The 24,571-nt window shown below is 41.9% G+C and overlaps 1 protein-coding gene across 4 annotated transcripts; it reads right to left on the reverse strand.

The window, feature by feature from the left end:
• Nucleotides 1-189: 189 nt before the first annotated feature.
• LOC107318689 (tropomodulin-3) lies at nt 190-23,074 on the reverse strand. 4 transcript variants are annotated; one of them, XR_001557443.1, is made up of 11 exons: nt 22,951-23,074; nt 18,174-18,360; nt 16,765-16,921; nt 9,502-9,624; nt 8,813-8,902; nt 8,217-8,347; nt 6,924-7,031; nt 5,540-5,683; nt 5,051-5,195; nt 3,837-3,974; nt 190-3,169 (listed from the first exon to the last, which is right to left on the reverse strand). XR_001557443.1 is itself a non-coding variant. In XM_015872817.1 (10 exons), the coding sequence occupies exons 2-10, from the start codon at nt 18,297-18,299 to the stop codon at nt 3,135-3,137; spliced, it is 1,059 nt and encodes a 352-aa protein (XP_015728303.1). In that variant the 5' UTR covers nt 18,300-18,360; nt 22,951-23,074; the 3' UTR covers nt 190-3,134. The 4 variants fall into 4 exon arrangements, 1 of the variants encoding a protein (XP_015728303.1); XR_001557444.2 differs by having other exon boundaries at nt 22,913-22,992; XR_001557445.1 differs by lacking the exon at nt 22,951-23,074 and adding an exon at nt 18,648-18,668.
• Between the last annotated feature and the right edge of the window lie 1,497 nt (nt 23,075-24,571).

The raw sequence follows: 24,571 nt of genomic DNA on the forward strand, positions 1-24,571 counted from the left end.
AGGGCCGCGCCCGCAGCTCCCACCGCCCCCTTCCGCCCGCAGAGCTCCGCCCTGAGCTGAAGCGCGGTGCGAGGCGGGCCGCCATCTTGTGAGCTGCGAGCTCTGAGCTGAGGGAGAACTGCACCTCCACACACCGCCACCCCACAATACCGCAATGCTATTCAAGAAACAAACAAAGCGATACAACAGTTTAATCATTCGAAAAATTTTACTGCTTTACAGTCTGACAGCATATAGTGCTGATAAGCTAGAAAACTCAATTCACATTTCCTCAATGGAAATTTAAATTGAATACATGCTCGTTTATAGCCTACAAGGTGTAGAGAGAATGAGGCTATTTCTTTAAAATACAACAGTATGTAGATAATTGTTTTGGAATATAGTCTACATTTCCATGCTTCGAGTGGAGCCAATGGAATCAACAATGCATGGTTATTTGGCTTCTGCATTAAACCTGGAAAAGAATCTAGAAGAGAGTACCACCTCCTTTGGAAAAAGACCTTGCATTTATGTAGCTAGTTATCAAAGTAATACCACTTCTACACTCAAAGTCGTATGCTGCACTTGAAACCATTAAATCTCAGCACTCAGCTTGGCTTAAGACTGTTTATGATTCCTGGCTACGGACTGAATTCTTTCATTTATTCCAAAATGGTTATATACTGTAGGTACAAAAGTGTTACAGTCATTTTAACCGTTCCATATTCCATGCCAAATGTCTTTCAACAGTTGAGGGGAAGTTTTCTATGCCCATTGTCAGATACCTACCTTGAAAGGGCCGACAAACAAATTCAGAGCAGTTAACCAGTTAAGAAAGGTCCTCTATTATTGCCTACGACAGGACACCTGAGAGAAATTAGAAGCCTCTACCTTTGATTGGAGTATTAACCAGCTCAACTTGATTCTATAAAGTAATAAAAAGGCGATTTTGGCTATCATTTCCATAATCCAGCCATTCATTTTTCTACTTCATCTTCAGGTAGGACGTAACTGCATAATCCTGTTTTATAGTATAAAACAAGTTGTCACAGAATCACAACACATGAAGAGATTTCATGGGCATGCAGCCGTTCATGAAAAGAAGGAAAACATCATAGACTATTTTTTGACACAAAATTTTTATGGTGCCTGGCGAATGAGAAGTTCAGCTTTAGGCAACTGAGAACATTACAGGCTTTGGCCATGTTTATACATCATTCCTGTCTGTAAAGAACAAAAAAAAACCAAAACCACTTAACTTGTGAATATACCCATAGTATGTGAGACTTAACATCTAGGAAGCTCTTGAAAACTCATAGAAGCCAAAATCAGAAGCAGCCTTTTTTATTGCTACTAGTCAGATCATTCTTGGTTGCTTCAAACTTACACTCCGTAAAGTCTTTGGTTTTAATAGAATTGATTCCAATAGCTTTTCAGAGCACACATTTATTTGTAATTAGTCAATAAAAGGCCAATTTTGAAACAGGAAAAATATGTTCTTCCTCGGTTAAAAACCAGTTAAATACATCTTCATTGAAGGCACTATAGTTTGGAATTTGCTGTACATGCTGTACAGTTGCAGTAAAATTGGAAGTCATCTGCAGAATAAGGCCTGTCTAAAATCCAAGACATCATTTGCAGAAAATTATAACAGAGGCACAGTGTCAGAGGGTTGCTCTGTTAATTCTTATAGTACATACAACGCGATGCAAAAAAAGTTTCAGTCCTATACATCTCCTATATATAAAATGCTCACTGCATGACGATCCTTTGATGAAGAGTTGTCAGTTGAATTCTCATAAATATATCTGAGCAGTCCTTCACAATGTTTTTTTACTTTATGGTCTCGTGACATAAAATAAGCTCATTACGGTACAGTCCAAAAGACCCACAGCAAAAAGCCCCTAGATTTTCATTATTTCAAATACGTGTACTTTGATTATGTACAGAAATTTAAGTGATTCTTGCGGCCTTAGCAATTGGCATAGATACAGACCTTGAAATGCTTGAATAAGTACTGTATTATGCAAATTTGACACTACACATTGGTTAATTTCTGTGAGTCGTAGTGTTCCAAACATCAAGCCTTTCAAGAAAGCGTTACTTCATTGTTTCATGAAAAGTTATACATTTATATGAAGCACTAACAATTTAATGCAATAGCTTGTAAAAAAGAATTTTCCATTTGCCAGAACCCTAGGACCCACTGACTTTTATAATTAAGGTTGTTTCTCCTGTACTAAATTAGGCAAATTTAACAAAAGCTTGTCCATGACATCAAGAGAAATCCATAATAGTTATGCATGTCAATAGAAATTCTTAAACAAAGGCTATAAACTAAATGCTAATGAGCACATGGTAGTCTACAAGTGTCCAGTTTAGATACAGAGCAAGTTACAATTTGGGGACATTTAAAAAGGCTTTTAGGACTTGAGCAGAATAAGGAAGAACCCGATTTGCAGGGATTTTACCTTTTTTTTTTCTCAAGGCTCCCACTTTTTTTTGTTGTTTTTTTAGTTAGTCCCTCAAATCTCTTGGAAGAAAAGTCTATTTTTGCCTGTTTTTAAGGGATGTTTACACTTAATCACAGTATCAAGAACAAATCAAAACAACAAAAAAAAAAAATACAAATAAGACAATTGTGAAAGATTTCCCTTCAGTGCATATGAACAAGGATGAACAGCTCTAAACAATGAGTCCAACTATTGTGTGAAGAATCCATTATGACTACAGCATTGTTCTCCAGAACATACATACCCCTTCATGTAAATGAGCACCCCTAGATTATCTAACATTTCAATTGGGTCATTATATGCCCAGTGATCTTGAAAGTCCCATTCTTTGACTACAGACAGCTATACAATTCGATTACAGTTTTAGTAGAAAGCACAGCCAAGGTCTTAAAATACAAAATAAAAAGTTCTTTAAAAAAAAACAAACAAAAACAATCACAAACTGGATCTGTACACGGATTGGTGTGGTTATGAAAAACGTGATGCATACCAACAGATTATTAATATAGCTTTGCTTTAAAGGAATGGGGTTTCCAGTCTTTTCCCTTCTAACCCAGGTAAATGCAGTCCAAGATTGCCAAAGCCCACCGTGAGGAGTGTGCTTTGAAGACCCTTGAAATCTTCACACAGTTCTAACAAGATCTACTGGCTGTCTCCTTCGACCCTTCTCTTGCGAACTGTAAAAAAACAGAAAAAGATGTATTTTAAACTATTGTTGTTACTATATTACATATTTCTGCATCATTGGTATGCAGTACAGTTCCCTACTTTGCTGCATAAAGGCTCATGCAGTACAGTCTCAAGTCATCAACATTTAATATTATTCACCATTTCCATAAGAACAAATTAAAATATTTGTTAGGAGAATCATATAGGAAACATTATTCATTTTACTTTAAGTAAGCAGATTTAACCAGTTAGTCTTTGTTTTTATTGCCATAGTTTACTTGGCTTTGAAGGAAACAATGTAAGGCTTTCAAAAACACCCAATAAGATTTACACACATTTGAACTTATACACACTCAAAGGAACAAAACTAAATTAAAACACCTTTCATGATGCTACGTTCAATAGCCTAAAGCATTCCATTTATTAATACAAATATTCATTTACCATAAAATGCAAAAGCAACAAAGATCCATGAATAAAATCACCAATTGCTCACATGCTGCTCTGGCTTTATGCAGAATTCCCTGAATGCCCTTTAATTCTCCACTCATGCAGTTAAAGGCAATATGCACGCAGTTTCAGACTAAGAAGGAAGGGGAAGCAGTACAGCACAGTGCAGACAAAGGAGAAAGATGCAGAGTTCATTTCTTGTTTTAATATAAAGAAGTCACGTACAAAGACAACTGAAAGAATGAGCATCTCGGTTTTCAGTGCTTGACACCCAAGTGGGCACTCCAAGTAACCTGTCTGCGCAGCTTCAGGGCTGGAGAGGTGAAAAGGTATTTGCAGAATTTTTTACTTGGATACTCCAGACTGAGAAAGCAAGGAAAAACAGGCAAGATATCAGTAGAAATATAGATTTCCAGCAGTCAAACTCCAGAATGAGAACTAGCCAAAAGAGAAGCCTTAAAGGACAGAGACACAGAGAGTGACAAGAAAAAAAAAACTCCTCTCTTTCTTTCAGAGATGTTTGCCTCCACTTTAAACTTTACTACAAGGAAAGCAGATCAGGAAACCAAACTCTGGCTTCCTAAAAGCATTCTCTGTTATTAGATCTCTTCCTGAGTTCCTGCTACTCCTACTGACCAGCCTGGCTCATTTTCACACCAAAGGGATGTGTGTCCTTACCACATCACAAAGCATCCAACCCAACAAAGTTTAATGAAATGGAATTTTAAGATGCAGTTCTATTTTAATATATTGACCTCCTTTTGCTTGTCATAGTTGAAACCCTTCAAGTATTTGACACTATTATATTAGATTTTTATTCACGTGCTATACTGTTAACCAATTTTCTGTTGCTTTGTTTAATTAGTGTTCTAATGTGAGCTCCAAACAAAACTAAATGTAGCAAATTAAAACAGCACTGCTACCATGTATACTTAAGAGAGGCAGGGAAGGCACCAGTGCATTAATGGAGCTGTAAGGGAAGAGGTGACTGTGCCAACTTCTGCACATGACTGAGTTCACCACTCCCTGCTCAAGCATTCCAAATGAGACTGGGCATACTAACATGGAGGAGGGCATCTCACACTAATAAATTTAAATACAGTCTTTAAAAAGGCAATTAGTCTTATTTGAATAAAACCAAATAATCAAAATTTTTTCTTCCCTTGCCACATCACACCTGGAATATGAATGTTCTTCCTGTCTCTAGACTACGCTAAAAATCCTCAACTCATGAATATGGACATCTTGCAATAACATAAACAGGGAACGTCGAGAAGCAACAGAAGAATAAGAGTGAAAGCACAGGAGAAATCTGAAACTGGTTGACTTTTTTTTTTCTCTCCTGCTTATGTAAAAGGAAAATCTGGAAAAAACAAACAGCTTTAAATGATTGTGTGTGGCACAAGTTTTAAGAGTTACTCTCGACTGACAGGTCTTACCCAAGTCATTGTTTTTTGTGATAGCTGCAGCTGCCCTGGCTCGAGGTCCCTGTTGTGTGAAATGGTATCCAAATTTAAGGATCTTGGTGTTTTCTTCAAGCATCTTGGCAATTTCTACTTCTGCAAGAGTACCCAGCTGCTGCCTCTATTTAAATGAAAGACACACAGACAGCAGAGCTTAGGTGTATTCACCCCTCATAAAAAAGCAATCAGTATTCCTTCATCATATTAGCCAACCAGTACCTATGTATTTATTAATCTAAAAGGCACAAGCTCATTATTGTATCTTTTTGCACTTTAAAGCTCAAAGAAGCACAGAAGTGCTTCTTGAAATAAATGCCTGTGAAAATCTTAAAGACAAACACATACGGCATGAGATATTTAAAATGTTTTTGAATAATTATCACAAGAAACCTAAAACTAATTAGTCAACAAGGACAGGCAGCATGTAAGCACTGATTTTAATTACGCTACCATAGTCTCACTTACCTGATTATCAATTTTGATCTCTGTCAATGTTTCATTGTCTTTCAGTGCATCAACCAGCGCCAGAATTCCAACTCCGGTGATGAAGTTCGATTCTATGTTTAAACTTTTTAATTTTGTGTTTACTCTCAGCATATCTGCAAGAGCCTTTGAATGCAAGAAAGTACCATTAAACTTTTGAACTGTGCTACAGTGCTTCACAGTATAGAGCAATGGCCACTATCACTAACTCATTCAATAGGAGCAATGCCTTCACAGACGCATAGTGTAACTTTGCAAGTATTCACTTCTTGAGGCTGAAGTGAGTTTTCAAACCAGGAATTAACTACATTCTCTTTTTAATAGTACTTAGTCAAGAAAAGGCCTGTCTTACTCTTGTTACAAACTAAAAAGCTACACGGAATATAAATTGTCTGAAATTAGCATATTGGACCAATTCCATTTTGTAAGCTTTCACAGCACGCAATAAGTAATGCAAGCTGCTAAGTAGAGGTCACAGAAAGGGGGTTAAGCCAACTGAAGTGAGAATTAGACATGGTTAATTTGTAAACAGGAGATCTGACTCAAAATGCTTGTGTCTACAGGTTTGGTAGGAAGCAAGAACAAAAAACATGTAAAACCAATAAAGTACTGAACCCCAAAAGTCAACCCTCTACGTATGACAAATGTTTCTGTTCCACTGAAAAGGAACCTTTTAATTGACTCAAAACAAAGGATTTGAATGTTTATTTATTTGGTTAACTGAGCAACTGAAGCTAAAATAAGTGCAAAGGATTGTCCCAGCGCATTTGTTAGTGCTGTTTTCTTACCTCTTTATGTGCAAATAAGTATGGAACTACTTTTGATTCTGAGTAGAAAAACAGGACCAAACATAAAGACTTTGGTTTCAATTGTGTTAAACTAAATACTGTTAATGCCAATGCACTGAGCCCATCTGTGGTAGCAGTAAGACCAGAGAGATGGGTATTTTACTATTCTCTTCAACCAAAACTCTGCTTAGTTGAAAAATGCAGTGAGCATTTATAGCCTCAGTTGTATTTCCTTTGAAGTTAATTTTGAGTATGCTCCTAATTCATGGCATGAACATTAGTAATTAAACCACTAGGAAAGAAAGCAAAACAGGAAGGAGCTTAGCAAAATGAAATTCCTGTTTATCTCGTGATCTGATGCAATGCTGTATAGTCATCAAGTAATTGTTTACCAAATTTGATACAGCAAAGCTTTGCTAAAGTAAACATACAATACAGAGTAAAAGAAATTAATCATTTTCATATTGAAAATTATACACACACACACACACAGAGAATTCTGTTCTATCCCTTACTGACATCTTTCCACCCTAACTTCCCCTTGTATCCCAGTGAAGCACATTTGCACAAGTACTTACAACAGCAACAGGATCATTACTTCGGGTGGCTGCAAGGCTAAAATTCTTCACATGTGTGTTGGTTTCTAGTGCCTTTGCAAATTCTTTCAGTGTTGGAATTGGTATGTTCTTGAAATAAAAATAGCATATCAGTCTCTTGAGATGCATAAGTTTAACCCCCACTCTCCACCCCAAATTCTTCCATTGCCTTATTCTCTTCATACCACAACACACCATATTATTAACCACTGCTGGTCTCCAGCAGTCTCACAGTAAAGGCTTAGATGTGTAGCAGAGCTACATGCAAGATGCAGTAGTAGCCAGTTGGCAACTCTATGAGGCAAAGTCACCTTTATTAAACTAATGCCAATGCCACAATGGAAGGGTTAAAAGATATTTGGTTGTCTTGGAAATGTTACTGAGCTTACATGAACATTCTCCTTACTATCACTACCATAGTAATCTCTCACACAGAGGAAATCACTTAAGAGCTCTAAACTGGCAAAACCAATAGAATTCTATTCTCTGTGTTATACTAAAAATAACCTCAGAATTCACCAATTTACAAAGTAGTACCAACCAACTGTAAAAGGAATACTTTTAGACAGTTAATTACACTAGTGAGTTTCTCAGCTCATTATAATAGCAGTTTTGTTCTGTTACCTTTTTAAATACTCCGGCCAGTACTTCACTGTTGTGCAATGTTCTTAAACCATGCATTTTTTTAATAGCAACAAATAGCAACTGCCAGTGAGACAGTGCAAACGCAGTGACAAGCAGCTGGTTGCAGCAAGTCAGTTGTGTTATAGTTCTTTTTTTCTTACAGGTATATACATATATACACACACAAAAATGTTCAGTCACATTGAAAAGCAATTCTTAAGAGCTGATAATTGCTGACAGCTCTTCTGTACAAGAATCAGAAGAATATTAGGTACAAACACCATTTTGTTTGCACTAGCAGTAACTGAGAGCACACTGCTTCACAAAGCACAAAGGATATAAAGTAGTTAATTCCATGATGGTGAACTGCTGCAACTGTCACCAGCTTGGCAGCAACAGGAACCTGGTTTGACAGTAAGAAAATCTGAGACTTTTAGAGCATGTATTTTGTGAAAGATACCAAGATGGCTTACTGCTTTATCTCAGACCAGAAACATGCAGCTAATGCACACTGCAACATTTTGCAGGAAGGCTTCTATACTTACAATAAGCCCATTGTATCCACCCATAGAACTGTACAGCTTTAAGTATCTTCTGCCAAAAAAAAAAAAAAAAAAGGCAGCCTATTTCCTGCATAATTCAGGTAATTACCTTGATGTTATTTAGATTAACTTCAACAAGACGGGAATCATTATCTTTAATCCTTTGCAGAGTCTCCTCCACATTTGTGGGATTTGGTGGTTCATCAAAAACAGGTAACATTTTTTCACCTTTTACTATATCTGAAAAGTAAGGGATACAATTGCAATCAAACAGTTGCATACATTCACTGTACACATGTGATATATATATCAAATGTTTACTGTATTTAAAGATCACTTCCTCAGTCTTCACATCTCTCCCTCACCCAAGAAGTATACCATCATTTCTGACTATATTTTTTATCAAGTTCAGTCCTCCTCCAGTGTTCCCACAGCCCTTCTCCTTTTCTTGATCATGAGCTTTTTTCCAGAAAGCACACAGGATTTGAATTACAAACACACACATTAAACCTAAAAGCAACGGCACACAAATGCACTTCTGTGCCCACTTCCATCTCTCCAGAGATATCTCTCCATTAACTATGGAATAGATTTAAGCATAAGTAAGTAATGCCACTCTTGCCAGAACTCAACTAGTAGTTAACACTACAGTAAGGGTTTGCAGTACAAATAACACATTTATTTTGCACTTGTGTAAATACTTACTTGAAAAGCTGTCTTTGCCAACCCCATTACTGGTTCCTACTATATCACAGAACTGATTGTTTGTTATCAAGTTGGACATTCCCAGTATAGCTGTTAATAGGGAAAAAGAAAGAACAATTTTAGTGTCCCTGGCTAATTCAGCTTAGGGGCAGAGTTCCTTTAAGTAATAACAACTCAAGTCCATAAAACACCAGATCACCACTACAATAACCCACTGAATCTCTTAATTCAAAAAGAAGTAGAAAAACTTCTCACGTGGTAGAAAAGGCTTTTTAGTTAGCTTTCATGCCACAGAAAGTTTCAACCACACCAGGTTCAGGCATCACAGCTGCACGCACAGTTCAGCCAAAGCATTCTTGACTGAGGCTTTAGGAATATAAGCACATATCAACACATATGTATGAAAAAGCAGCGATGAACACTAAACAAAAAGCAGCCAGGCCTGAGGAATGTAATGAAAGAGTCTGAATTTTAAAATTGGGAATCTTAAGCCAAAACGTTCCTATATATCAGCACGAAGCAATAAAGATGATACGCTGCAAATAGACTAGCATTTAATTTGACCTACATAGTAGTTTCTACTACATTTCAGACAACAAACACCCTCTAACATTAATTGTACATCTCTACTTCCTAAACATGCAGCAGCCCAGTCATACTTTCAACATAAAGAAACGCACAGCACTAACCTGCGAGGTCACACAGCTCTGTGTCTGTGGCACTTGTCAAGGCTTCCTCCAGTTCTGGATCAAGAGCAATTTTTTCTTCCGCATAAGACTGGGCAGGCTTTTGCTTTGGGATAAATATTTTCCCTAGAGTAAAGAAAGTGAAAAGTTCTATATTACTTTGCATTTAATAGCTACTTTAAACTTTTCTATTCATAAGGGATACATATAACATTTTAGAAATCCCAAGATAGTGTGGGCAACAAAGGAATGATATCTGTTCCATTTGCTCTTGAAAGCCAGAGATGAGGCTTTAAGGGCATCTTATTAAAGACAAGGATGATCCACCTTGGCTGTCACCATCTGGGCATGTTCAGCCTGCCCGCCTGGGCCACCAGAAGCCAAAGCTGAGGACACAGCTTGCAGCAGCACTTAACTGCTCCCAAGGGCGGAAGGTGGTGTCCATAATCCAAGACTTCTCAGTTACTTCAGGAATCCACCCTTCCATACTCACAATAAGGCATTTCCACATCTCCCATGGAGCACTGCAGCTCATCCCCCACCCAGCAGCAGGCCAGCTGGGCAGGAGCCAGGAGCAGAGTATTTTGTTCCTCATATACATACAAGTGTATTTTGTTACATGTTTGGACTAAAACTAACTTTAGCATTTCTAAATGCCTCCCAGTGATAAGATGCTTTAAAGGAATCTTTCAGTTTAAGGCACGAGTGATAAATGCATCTGACTACTTTGATACACCCAACACAGTGCATCTTCTACTCCCATTTCAATGTATCAGTATCACCTTCTGGGACAGGAATAATTTTCAGCTTAAACTGGAATTTTTAAAAGAGATAACACGTGATAAGGTGTCCACCATCCTCTGAAGCGCTCTGAACAGCACCACACAACCTAAAGTCCTTCATCATCTGCATCTGTGTTGTTTTCCCTCAGTCACATGGACTAGGAAATAAGTGAGGCTGGCAGAGCATGAGAAGGAAGAAAGGGAAACGGTGAGACTGAATGCCTGAGCCTCCACTCACACCACTTTACTTGCAGCATCAGTGCATCTCATGCTATTCTTAAGCTGGCTTCTTCTGTGAACTCCATGTGTTCAACAAATAAATAAATAAATAAATAAACCTTACAAGAATGAGAATGAAATTCTGCCTATTGTAAGGTGACCAGTCCTACGAATTCTGCTGTTAAAATTTCTCTTTTACTTTCCAGATGAGAAATGATAATTACACTATGTAAGAAGGCCTGTCAAAAATACCAGGTACAGACTTGTGGCAACAAGTGTCTACACAGCACTGTAAGAAAGCATCTTATAGAACACTTTTCCAAGCCGAGTCACTCTGTGATTTTGCAAAAAGCACTGAATGACATTTTCTGATCCTGGCGATGCCTCTTGTGATTATTTCCAGTAAAATCAAACTAAAGATTCTCAAGTTTTCAAGATTTCTGCTTTCAACACGTCTTACAGTGCAGCGTAAGCATCCAAAGAGTGGGTGCTTTGGCAGCACTGTGGGATCTCCCCCAACCTTAACATCAGCTCTTGACTGAGCCTTCTATTTCTTTTGGGAAAAAACCCAGGAAGGAGCACAGCCTTCTATTCCCAGACCTGTACTAATGCTTTAGTTCCACTCACACTCTGCCCTGTTGCTGAACAGTCCAAACCAGAGAAGTTTCACAATCCTTTTTATCTTCTCAAATCCATTCAGCTACTGATTCTTATTCCTCACCACAAGTAGCTGTGCAGCAGATAGGGGGCAGGGGGAGAAGCAACCAGGGCTCAATTAAAAGCAACTTCCTAAATGTTATGCTTTTTAAAACCAACTTCACTTTAACCTAGCTCAGCCCCCTGTCTAGCACATCACACAGTGCCCACAACAAAAGAGAACTACTTCTGATGTTATCTTAAGTAATTCTTCAGTTCACAGGTTAGGACCTTCAGATTCCAAGCATTTGCATCCTGAAAAAATGAGACTAAATTTACCCATACTTGTCCAGCTCTTGGGACAAGCTTAAAAAAAGAAGATAAAAAAAGAGAAAAAGTTTCTCTTAAAGCCAAAATGTTAAAAGCCGCTCCCTTCCAGAAGTACAAATTACAGCCAACTCCAGGCACATGAACTGGGTCAGGAGCAGTTTTTGTTATAAACCAGGTCACACCCTTGTGTATACAATCTCTCATTCACTCGCCTAAGCCCAGAGTTCAGAGATTCACAGCATGTACATGAGAGCAAGTCCTTCCCTGCTTCCAGCAATCAGCAAATGCTTCAAAAAAACACCTCCCCACCTCTGGGGACCATGATGTAACTCAAAGCCTGCTGCCAAGGCACTTCGGAGATCTCCTCCCCCCATCTCCTCCTCCCCCCTTTTCTTTTTGTTTTGCTTGGTTTTATAATACACATCTGCACAGTCTATACAATGAGCAGCTTCCTTGGCTTTTAGGTGGAACATTTCCAAATAGCACAAAGAAACATGGCGTCCTCCTTGCTCTTCAGCCAACAAGGACGCTGCAAAGATTAAACACTACAGCACAAAACGGCAAGTTTCAGACATGTCCATATGAGCTCTGTAATAATTATATATTCAGGTGTTTCATGGCTTTGGCTAACATCTTAAATTATCTCCATCTTGGGATTAAGTCACAGCCTTTCTTTGCAGCAGAATGAACTCACAGTTCCAAGTTACCAAGCAGCATAACCCACTAAAGGCAGGAGAGCTGAATGATGTGTGTTGAAGCACACAAGACACTGCTTGCAGTACCCAACATGGCATGGAAGGCCTTGCAGAGTGTTCAGGAGTCCTCAGCGCAGCCATGGACTCAGCACTGCCAGCACCATTCCCCCACAGCCCAGGAGGCACCCAGTGACCATGAGCAGGAGGCCAGAACAAAGCTCCACATCAGTTTTGCAGCTCCCTGACGAGGAAGAAGAACCAGATGTCACCTGAGGGCAACCTCCTGTCCTCGGTGACTTCATGAAGAAGGGCGCACAACATCTAACATATCCAATATACCTTTCATTCACTAAAAATTCAGAGGAACAGAGGTTGTTTTGATCCACAACTCAATCACCAGGTGTTACCACACAACAGGCTCATGCTTATCAACTTGCTTACGAGTATATGTAAACATTAATCTTCTTGAAATTCAGCTTAGAAAAGTTGTTTTCCTCAGTGTCTTACTGAGGAAATTGCACTGTTATCCATTATTTGTCTACAGAACACGTGGCTGTGAATTACAACACTGTTGTACATTAAGACTGGTATATCACATGCTATTTTGTTCCAGGGCTCTCGTATGGTGAACATCAATTGGACAAGTTGTTTCTTCAAAGCTCATACAAGATATTAACTTCATTTCACAACATGTAACACATTTCCTTTAAAGACCAGTGATTGAAAGGCAAACAGGGGAAGCAGCATCCTAAATTCAAATAGTGACCGAGCACAGCACAAACCAGCCAGGCAGGTCAGCACCAAAATAGCTCACACCTATGTCAACCTAACAATACATTCTGGGCAATAGAGCAGAATAAAAAAAAGCAGAAGTCACACAAAAAGCAGAAGAAACACAGCCTGAAGGGAACACTGAGAGAAAGCTGGATAAGTACAACGAGATGAGGGCAAAGTCTAGAAGTAGAAACCTTGATTTATTTAGTACTTTGCTAATGCCTTACACTGCACAGCTGAAAGTACATCACAAATGTCAGGTACACTTCTGCTTTGTATCAGTTGCAATAATTGTCACATTTTGCTGTTCATAGAAGCATGGAACCTGGTTGAGCTGAGTGAGGAGCGTGGGCAGGGCACCAGTGCCCAGAGCTGAAGCCCCCCTCCTCTGTTGGGATGGGGCATCCTGCTCACTGCACTGTGCCTTGGGAAATCCTTCTGGCATGGCATGCTCATGGCCACATACCGAGACAAAGCCAGTTCTGTTTAAATTATTACCCCATTGGTTTCATGAATCTCTTGCCTGAATTATTCGTCAGGCAACAATAGTTCACTGTATGGTTCAACACTTAATTGGAATGGAATGTGACTGAAGTCATTACATCTTGTTTAAAAACAAAGTATGTTTTAAAGGATGCTTCTTGAAACCAGGCCAGGAACTGGAAAAATAAAATATAACAATTTAGGGATTGTTAAGCATCACATTCATTCAGCACTATTCATCTCACTATAACAGGGCACTTTATGTGATTTTACATCTTCCACATCTCACAACACAGCAAAAAAACAGTTAAAATCTGGAGAACTCACATTGCCTAGCAGTTAAAAAGATGAACATTGTTTTAATAATATGTTAACTTAAAACGAAGTAGGTCGACTGGAAGAGGGAAGTAGGGAAACAAGGTCACCAGGGGTGGTAACAACCCAGGCTGAGCTGCTCGGATAAACCTGCAGGCAGTCACCGAGATAGACACTGGTTCTACTGACAGAGAAGCAGAGAAGGATAGATTCCTCCTTTCTTACTCCATGGAAGGGGTAATTAGACCACATTAGACCAGCGAGAGCAGCCAGACATACACAAATACGATAGCCAACCCTGCCTCACAAAAATGGCACCGAGAAAGTAGCTACAATTCTGATCCCTCTCTCTCCTGAGATCCTTTCAGTCTGAAGCTTAGGGTTGACAGTTTTCTTCTGAATTAGCAGCATAACCAAGCAAAATGTTCCACCCACATCATTCCATAACTTGCCAGCTGCACTTATCTAGTCAAACAGAATAGTAAGGAGCCAGCCCTTTTTTCCCTCCTCTTAACATTACAGAAAATTACATAAGGATGGTTGTTAGTTTTTAGGTTTTTTATCCGCACAGAGTCCTTACCCTTAATCCTTACTCTCCTGCCTTTCACACCTTGATGAGAGATCACGAGCTCCTGATTTAATGGATTAAGTGATATAGGATTGCCATTTTTGCACAAACCTGACATGAACGCTGCAACAAGTCAAAACCAAACTGCAGAATTTTCAAGGGCAGAAAAGATTATCCCTCAGCAACCCTGCAATGCAGCCAGCCTTCTTCCCTCTCATTTAACAGGGGCGTGAATTTCCACCTATATTCACATTATTTCTGTTTGGATGAAAGCAAGCGACATTTCATTTTCAATGTCATTTTCTTCCTTCATGGTATTAAAAAAAAGTAGGAAGTTACTATAGTAAATCCTCTTCAAAAGATATGGGAAATTTTATTAACTAAATTTGCATGCCATATTGCAACACCCAGCCTGATGTTTAGTAATACTTTATTACATAAAGGAAGTGACATTTGAGTTGTCTTAACCAAGATGTGTTACAGTCGGACCCTTCTATTTTCCTACGCAGTTCTCACAGATTTTATCAACCAAAACAAGTAGCTCTGCTGTGTGCATATATATATAAGCAGGCTTTACAGAACCACAAAGTGGAACGAAGCACTAGTACATCTTGATGGGAAAAGAAACATATGTGCAAAACAACAAAGTGCTCATTAGATGAAATTCTCTCTGGCCAACCTTAGTCCTGAAGGAGCTGAAAGGGATTGCCAAACACCAGAGGCAACGCCACATACTTGGACTCTCCCATCAGACCACTGTGCTGTCTCCAGAACACACCAGCAGGTCTGTCAGGCAAGAAGCTGGCTGGGATGGAAACACAGGAGCCTAGATACTGCCCATGGAGGCAGCAGCACAGGGAGGACCAAAATGGCAGGTACTTTCCTCTGCCATCTGCACCCAGTGCTACCCAGCATCATCCTTTACTTGGGTACTTGCATAGATGCAGTCAGAAAACTCTTCCATCAGCAACTAAGAGCCCCAGAAAAGTGTTAAGCTAGACAACAGAACCATAGAATGGCCTGGGTTGAAAAGGACCACAATGATCATCCAGTTCCAACCCCCTGCCATGTGCAGGGTTGCCAACCACCAGACCAGGCTGCCCAGAGCCACATCCAGCCTGGCCTTGAATGCCTGCAGGGATGGGGCATCCACAGCCTCCTTGGGCAACCTGTTCCAGTGCATCACCACCCTTGTGCATGTTATAAACTGACAATCTCTGTAATCCTTCAGGAAAGAGACTAATGTTGAACAATAGCTACAGCTATCTGCACAGACAGAGAAAATGCAAATACCCCCACAAAAAAAAACATCACTGGATCTACTGCATGATTACAGTCATGTATACAAATTCAATAATGAATGAGGACTCAAGTCTCAAATAAGCAACGATTCACAACAAATCTCTGCAGAACTACAGGGCTTGGTAGCAAACCCTTAAGAAAGGAGGAACAGTTCTTAAGAGAGGAGCTTATTCACCTTGAGCAGTCAGAACACAGTTTATCAGGCAGCTTTGTCAGTTCTTACTGCAACAGACCTGCCATGGTGTGGGGAGGGTTCAGATAAGCTAGGACTCAGGAGTAGCACACAAACACTGGTGAGAGCTAAAAGCCTCCTGCTTTGCATGTGGGGCCAGTGCAGGACTGGGAGCTCCTGTCCCAATCAGTGATACTCAGTAAGGCACAGTAAGTTTGGGAACACATCTTGTGAAAACATAAATGTTGTAAGAATAGATTATTTAAGTGTGCATTCTTTTTTCTTTTCTCCTGAAAGTGAATTCCATTTTGAGCCAGTGAGAATCCTAGAGACCAGAAGATTTAGAATCCCAGGCTTTAATGATGCACCTATTCCATCAGGTCTGTGTTTCCACAGCTTTTACATCATAAGCCACTGCCAGATTTCAAGGCTTCTTGCAATGTTAAGTGTATACTTAACTAATAATAACTATGCAGTCTTATTAAAATCTTTCACTAACAATACCAGAAAAACAACATGATTGCTTACACCACTTGCTCAAAAATGCTGTAGGTTAATAATGCCAGACATTACTGGGTATCTACCATGACGCATCATTCTACTGCTGTGTTTCAAATTCAGTCCAGTATTACAAATATCACTGTCTGTACTCAGAACCATGAGGCGTAAGCTAGAGGCACAACAGTATTTGTTACTATTGATACAAACCCAGGGGTAGCTCTTATTTGGAAAACGTCATCCCCATCGGAACTTGACAACCTTTGGTAAAATCTTTTGAGTTGTATTTTTTTTCCTGCACTACACACACAGCACACCAGCCCAGTGCCACATGAGGTTGGAACAGGAAACTCCCTGCCTCTGCACAAAGGCACTCCATGGACTACAAAGCAGTCAAGCTGCCATTGCTTTGCTAAACTTTGGTATAGAGTAGCTCAGGCTGGCCCACTTCACAAATTTCCTAACTACCTACACAGCCAATGGTGTTGTTACCTTTCTTTTCTTTTGTAAAAGGCACGTAGTCTTCCCTGTCTTTGTACTCAAGAGCTTGCTTCTCCAAATACGCAAGGAGACGTTCCCTGTCAAAAGGACCCGAGGCCTTTTTAGCAGTCTGGTCCTTCTGTCGGAAGCCTGCAGGCAGAAGCGCATTCTGCAAAACAAAATGGAGCAAATAAATACAGCTTAAAAAGTCTGAGTGAACCTGTTCAGATTCCTCTCCTTCTTCCCCCTCCCTTTCCTCAAAGTTCAAACTCAACATCCTTACATACAACAGAACCCAGTACGAGGCTTGCTGGTTATTTAGTGCTTCTTCTCTAGAATGGGCACTGTTTAATTGAAGAACAAATAAACTTCTGCTATTTACAGTTCTAGACAGTCAGTAAGCAGCCTTCTTCCTCCACCGCTAATTTCCCTGTGCTTAAGACAACTGTCCATGCTGCTCTCTATTAACAGCACCAAGTATTTTTACTACCTGATTCAAGTTGCTGTTTTTTCCCATGGTTTTGCTTTTTTTATTCTTGCTACATCAACATACTTCAGCTAAAGAAAAAAAAAGATGTGCAAACAGAAATTCAGACTCATAAGAAGACAGTCAATCCCATCTGCCAGTTCTCCACTATTAAAATATCTAAAAACCAAAGCAAACCAGAATATCAGGAATAATTTGCTGTACAACAAAATGAGTAATCACAAAATTCTTAAGCAACCCCTGAAGATCAAGTTGAAAGTTAAACCTGGTGCTAAATAAACAAGAACAGAGAGAATCAGGTGCTGAAAACACTGGTCTTGGATTCAGACACTTCCTGCAGAATCTGTATAAGACGTCACTCAGCCAGAAGGCTAAAATATTCTTATACATCCCACACTGACAACTGTCCAGCTGTTGAGAAATGTTTTGCCTCCTCTTTGCAAAGTCAGCAAGGTACAAGAATAGCAATAGGCTGCTAGATACAGGATGAGGAATCCTCCTTTGGAAGAGTTTAGTGCCTTCTCTCTCCCATCCAACAGTAGAAGTAACAAAACAGAAATGGATGCAAAGGGCTGTTTACCATCCAACACCGGAAACAGGAAAGTTGAACAGGTCTTTCTAAGTAAATTCTTTCAAGAAGATCACTTAAGAGCAACTTTTCCTGTATAAATAAATCCCACACAGCTCCTCCTGACAAACCCCTATTTTATTTTCCTTTACTGTGGTTGTGTTCACATAGCAAACAGGAAACAACCCTGTTGAGACATTATATACACATATGTATCCGTAAATAAGACTGCTAGCAGACTAGGAAAAAATTCCATCCAAGACAATACTAACTACAAGCTGAGTTGAAGTAACAGAAAGTCTCAAGTTATTGCACACTAATTTATGAACTAATGCAAAGAAATAACTTCTCTGTGCTAATACCTACCTCAGGGTCGAGATCATCCAAAACTGTTTCCAGCTGTTTCAGTTCTTCTTCTGATAATTTGCCAAGAATGTCATCCTCGTCAAGGTCTTTGTACTTGTCCAAGTCTTTTCGAAATGGGAGCGTCATGACTCAGGCAGTAGCAAGTTGCTCAAATGCTTCAGAACCCAACTCTTATTCTTAACCAGACCTATAAAAGGAGGGGGGAAAAAAAGGATTATGAAAAAAATAGCCATAATTAATGTAAATATCCCAATTAAAAAGCATATTCAGCTTCTAAATGCATTTCTGAAAGGTAAGTTGTTAATCCCTTATTCATACTGATCTGCTGGTCTATGAAAGACACAGAGCACTCAGAAGTCTTGCTTCTTCCCTGAGCAGAATCCCACCCTGCAAAGCCCACTTTTCCCATCACATCAACAGCTAAAACAACAACACAGAAGCAAGCTGAGCATATTTTAAGATTCACAGCCATACCTAATTCTCTTGAGAACTCCAAAGCTGTATTTCCCACAGAGCAGGGCAGGACATGGGGTGGGAAGGAGACAACAGTTATACCCCAATTTATAAGCCCAGCTTAATGCCACCAGTTTTTACAGATACTCAGTCAAAAGAGCAGCTGTTTTATAATTGCTGCTGCTGTTCAAGGCCAGTAAAGGAGTACGTCAATACAAACAAGACTTGGTTATTAGTGACTCATATCCTCACCCATTACTTACAAGGGAAGCAGAGGATGTTTATTAATAATATCACTGCAATTGAAGTATCGTTCTGTTCTGTCAGATGAAAATTAAAGCACCTTGATGCAAAGCTTAGGGAACACGATGTCTATGAAACAGCAGTACCAAAAGGACATAACGGGCTGCGTAATTGCTCACTAATATTACTATTGGAAATAGCAAATGCTGTTTGTTCTATGGAGCCCAAGTTCCAGTTTGGATGATCACATCACATATAGTAACTACGTGAATTCTAACCCGGGCTTACCCTGTACTTCAAAAGCAGATGAACAAAGTTATTACCTCTTAAGTAAAAAGGCTGCATAGTCATGTTATACCAACGAACTGGGCTTACGGGATTCCTTCTCCTCACTTGTTTACCCCCAGAAAGGTCTCTCTCTGAATGCTGGCAGTGACACAGCCATTGGGATATTTTAATTCAGAGACACTGAACAGAGCTGAGCACGTGAAGGTTCAGCCATGTGAAGGTTCAGCCAGGCCGTCGGGCTGTTCCACCTGTAAAGTCTATCTGGCTTTAGCAGGAGTGGTAAATTTCCAGTTGCCACCAACATCTGCAACCCAGCGAGGACCACATTTACAGCTAATTACCTACACTTTTCAAAGTAGTGTTCCATAAGTAACCAGAGAAGCATCTCTGCTGGCTGCTGCACCACGTCCTATAGCCCTACAGTATTTGCTTCTGGAGCTGCACGCCAGCCGAAGAACAACTACACTGCAGCTGCAGCACATGCCATACAATCTGCATGCAAACTTCTCATTCCTACAGCCTTAATGTTTTCCTCTTCTGCACAATTTAAAACACTAAACACTATCATAAGAGAAAAACATTTCCTGCAGCCGCTTACACAGCATTGTTTGTGACCAGGCTGCACAGCCCGAGCCCTAAATCAATGTGCTGCCATTTACCACGTTTCTGCATGGCCATTTGCATCCAAATATTAAAAGGTGTCAATTTAACTGGTAATTACAAGGAGCAGAGTAGTTAGCATGCTGCACGGTAATGCTCCCCTTACTGTGACCGAGGGTAGCACAGCACAACCATACATTACATCCAGGCAGGCTGTGTTTCCGCTCTATAAATAGCTGTAAAATGCTGTCACTCTGAATTAATTACCTTCTATTTACTGGATTTACATCTTTCATATTAGAAAATGACTCATCATTAATGCCCCGGTCATAACCCATAGCTTCACCTGCCTCTACAGCATAATTAAAGTGTCCACTTCAAATCCTGGAATGCTCACACACACACACACACACACACACACAAAGAGGGGAAAAAAAGCATTATAGCAAAAAAACCACATTAATTTGTAACAGAGACTCTCCTTAGCAAGAAGAGAACCACCTGTGACCCAGCAAATTCGAGGCGTTTTGGACACGTTTCCTAATATCTATCAAAGTATCAGCCATACGTATGTATAACGTGCTAAAAATCAGGTTTTAAAGAATGGTGCCAGGAATTCTCATTGCCTAAAAAGGACATGAAGGGCAGCCAAAGTCATCAGCAGATCAAACCATCCCCTCCACCTCCCACCAAACACATCTGGTTTTCTCACTTGCTTCCCATTATTCACGGTAACAGTGCTGCTGAGAATCTTTTTATCACGTATATAACAATCATGGAGAGTAAGCGCTTCATTGCAGCAACTTAAGAGTCACATAAGAAACATCTGAGGTAGTGGAAACTACCATCTCTTACAATCAAACAAGTTTTAACTTGCTATTAGAGAAGATATATTAGAAAGGAAGATATTCTGATGAATCAATGAACAACTGAGGAAGTGAGAAGAGAGCAATTACCTTATTGCAGGCTGTTTTATAACTACCAGACTCATCCCTTGAAGGGCTGTCAAGCAACTTCCATACACTTCATCTACAACTAAGATATTTCTGTTCTATCTAAATGCACATTAAAAACAAATGAACAAGTTTAAAACCAGTCACTCCCCAGTTTTCTTTGCAAACTTTTGTTATATGCAAGGACATCATTTCTTGCGACCCCAACATGAGTAACTGTAACTGTGGCAAAGCTACATATTAACTGTTGATGAACATGCTTTGCTCTTGAGGTAACTTCATGCACCAAACCAAGAGGAAAAATGACTTTAACTAACTGAATACTCCCACAAGCTCCCTGGGACATCTCGCAGCACCTGAGGACACTGTGGCCAGGCAGCACCACACCAGAAGGCTCTCAGATACCCCCCAGCCCTCTGTGCCCACCTCGCACAGGGCAGATGGACCTGGCACTGCAGCTGACATCCCCTGGCTGGGTGACACGGAGCCAGCAGGTGGCATCTCTCCTGCGCCTGCAGATGTGTCTCCAGGAAGCGAGGAAGAGCTGTTCTGGGCTATTTTCCTACATAAACAAGCCTGAGGCTTCATTCTGCTCACACAAATTATCTGCTTAGTTCTATATGGAGCAAACAGAGCCCTCACAAGTTCACTCATGTCAATACAGCCACACGGGGACAGAGGTGAGCAGAGAGCAGCACTGAATAACTGAAAGCACAATGAGGGATAGACATTTCCATAGCAAAGGAGATGGGAGAACATCTGCATTCCCGCTCAGTCCTGTTCCATATCAGAGGGCACCCGGGATGCACACAAGACTCGTGATTATGATCTGCATTCCTGTCCAGTTCCACAGCTGTGTGATATTAAGGCAGTGATCTTGCTAACAGGGGCCTGCAGCAACAGCAAGGTCACCAGCTGGTGCTGCTCAATGCAATCTACTCCTGCACACCTTGGGAAAACCTGTCACCTACTACTTGGCAGCAGATCCATGCCCTTATTGGCCTATGGGATACCAATAGTGGCAGCTGGAGACTAGGAGTGTCTGCCCAGCAGCTCAGCACAGAGCAGAGGTGATGCCTTGGCAGCGCACCCACCTGCAGAACACTGCCAGACCTGATCATCCAACACCTGCAAGGCAGGTGCTGTGATCAGAACCAAACACAGGGCACGGACAGGAGAACAGAGGGATGAACACCTCAGAAGCATCCCAAGGAGGCCTGCTACGTGCCACATACTGGCCAAACGCCCCATTATCACCTATCAGGTGGACATTCCTCCAGCAGAAATCACAGCCCCAGGCAATCCCTGCTCACAGTGCAGCACTGCTGCTGCAGGAGCCTTTGACCTCAGCTTTTCAGGCAACCCCTGGACTCTCTTCACCTCTTCAGAGGCACTGATTCACAGCACTCCATCTCAGAGAAACTTCTACAGACCCTTCAATTAAAGGGAAACAAATCAGCTATACAAGCTGTCTGAAGTCTTGCAAAACTTGCAAAACATACGAGCCTACAGCTTAACAGCAGAAGGCATTCACATATTCACGTTACATTGCTTGTTTTCCTGTCGCCTTTCACCTCGAGCATCAGATGTCACGTTTCTGTGCTCGTCTATCATATGTAATGCTTTAAAGCCCCAGCAGCACGGTGCTCGCTGCCGGAAGACTCTCATGTCAGATCCACACCGAGTAACCCCTGTCAGCCACCGGAAAAGCGTCCTTCCTCACCGAGTGCCACTAACGCTTTGTGAGCTGCACAGAACACACAGCGAGTTGACAGACGCGGCCAGACGCATGCACAGCTCCCACAGCCGCAGCTCAAGGCCCGCACGGCCGAGCGGGGCAGCCCACGGCGCGGCCCCCCCAGGTCCCCGTACAGCCACCCCGGGGCCGCCCGGCCGAGAGGAGCGGCGGGAGCCGCCCAGCCGGGCCGGGGAGCGACAGGGAGCGGGTGGGTGCGGCTGGGAGCGGTGCAGGCTGCGGGCACCGCGGGAGGGACGAACGGAGCGGCGGTCGGGGCCGCAAAGGGCAGCGGGGCCCGAGCACCGACCCACCCGGCCCCCTCCTTCACTCCCTCCCTCCACGGGCGGCGGAGCTGCTGCAGCGGCCGCTCCCGCTCCCGGGCCGCGCACTGAGCGCTCCGCTCGCTCCTCTCCCTTCCCGCCCCGCGTCCCCTTCGCCGGCGCTGCCCGGTCAGCACAACCCACCCCCGGCTCCGTCCCGCTCCCGGCCGCTCCCCACTCACCCGGGCGGGCGGCAGCGACTGAGCTCCCACAGCCACCTCCCAGCACCGCACCGCACCGCGCCTGCGCAACGCCCCCGGGTGTGACGGGAGCTGTAGTGCGGAGCGGGCCGGGCCTCAGAGCGGGGCGGTGCGTCAGGGCGGGCAGTTCCCGAGCTGACAGCACCGTGTGTATCCGAGGGTTCACAGAGTGTTCTCAAATGGATGAGCACAGGGATGGCTGTTTCAGAGGCTGAGACACGCTTTCATTTAGCGTGAGGAAAGCGTGGCCAATGCAACGCAGCGCTGAGGGGACCCTGTGCACTGTGGGAGCTCCACAGAGCTGAGGTGACCCGGTCCCAGCACAGGCAGCGGCTCGGCCCTAATCCTGAACTGATTAAATCGTGCTGTATTTACTGACTGCCTGTGGGGTATAAATGGAGAGCACCAGCTCGGTGACCGCGGGCTGACACGGAAATATTTCCCTGCCTGATGCAGGATGTAGAGAGGAAGGATACTGCCAGTAAAAGTGTAATGAACAAACACAGCACCTGCACCCTCAGCCCTATAACTCTTGGACCCTCAATCCTTTATAATCTGTGATGAGAGTGGCTCAGTGCAGGCTGAAACAAACCACGAGGGAGGAAATCACGTTCCTTCCAGTGATTCCTTCCACTGGAAGCGGTGACTCCATTTGAGATGCAGTTCCACAGATCAGTAAGTACAGGTATTTATTGTTACCATTACTGCCACAGCAAGTGTGGTACCCACATCTAAAGGCGTGTCTTTAGGATCTACTGTGCTATGGATACAGAAGGGCTCACAGGAATCAAGCTCTGGAGTAACAACTGTTGAGTTTAAGTTAGTGTTATTCAGTTATCTTGGAGGTCTTTTCAACCTTGTACAATGCTGCCTCTGCCCGAGGTGTGAGACTTGCTGATCAGTCTCTGAACCAAGAGCTTCTAAGTACAGGTCACTGCATTTGATCAACAGCTGGCCTTAAGAGAAGGGATCAGAACACGCATAGCACAGTAATCAGGAGCAGATGTTGGTCTAAAAGACATACCCCAGTTCAAGCAGGAATTAATTAAGCAAAGTCTTACAAGCCATGCTATGAGGAAAACAGATGAAAAGATCACAGGAGCCCCTCTGCTTTTTTATTAAAAGGAAAAACAAAACATAACAGTTTAGAACAACCGACTGCATTTTGGCTACAAATATCAAGGGAGAGGAGGCTTGCTTTTGTATGCTCCGGTTAGAGATCTGCACAGATGCAAACTGCTGGCATTCAGCTCGGTGCTGGAGAAGCATCAAACCTCAGCACTCACTGGGTGATGGTTTGGTGGGGAGGCAGCAGCCAGACTGCTCGGGGCCTGGAGGCAAAGTGCTGTGTGATTTGTAGCAGGGAGAAAGGAGCACTTCGGGGCTGTACCCTCCAACCAACACCCCGTGGTCAGTCTGGACAGTCACAGTCATTTGATGCAGGTGTATCTTAGCAGACACCACGCATGGGGTATAACACCTCTCAGATATGTGAGCAATATTGTATTATTTTATCTTCTCATAGAATGGAATCATAGAATTGAGTTGGAGGCAGCCCCCAAAGGCCGTCTATCCCAATTCCTCTGCATTGAACAGGGACACC

This window comes from Coturnix japonica, chromosome 10 (genome assembly GCF_001577835.2).
Source record: "Coturnix japonica isolate 7356 chromosome 10, Coturnix japonica 2.1, whole genome shotgun sequence".
NCBI lineage: Eukaryota > Metazoa > Chordata > Aves > Galliformes > Phasianidae > Coturnix > Coturnix japonica.

Coding starts and splice junctions, on each gene's coding strand:
- LOC107318689 (XM_015872817.1), bottom strand. CDS start 18,299: ATGACGCTCCCATTTCGAAAAGACTTGGACAAGTACAAAGACCTTGAC. Junction 7,032..8,216: donor TTAATCTAAATAACATCAAG/GTAATTACCTGA, acceptor TTTTATTTCAAG/AACATACCAATTCCAACACT. Junction 5,196..5,539: donor AGATCAAAATTGATAATCAG/GTAAGTGAGACT, acceptor TCATTTAAATAG/AGGCAGCAGCTGGGTACTCT.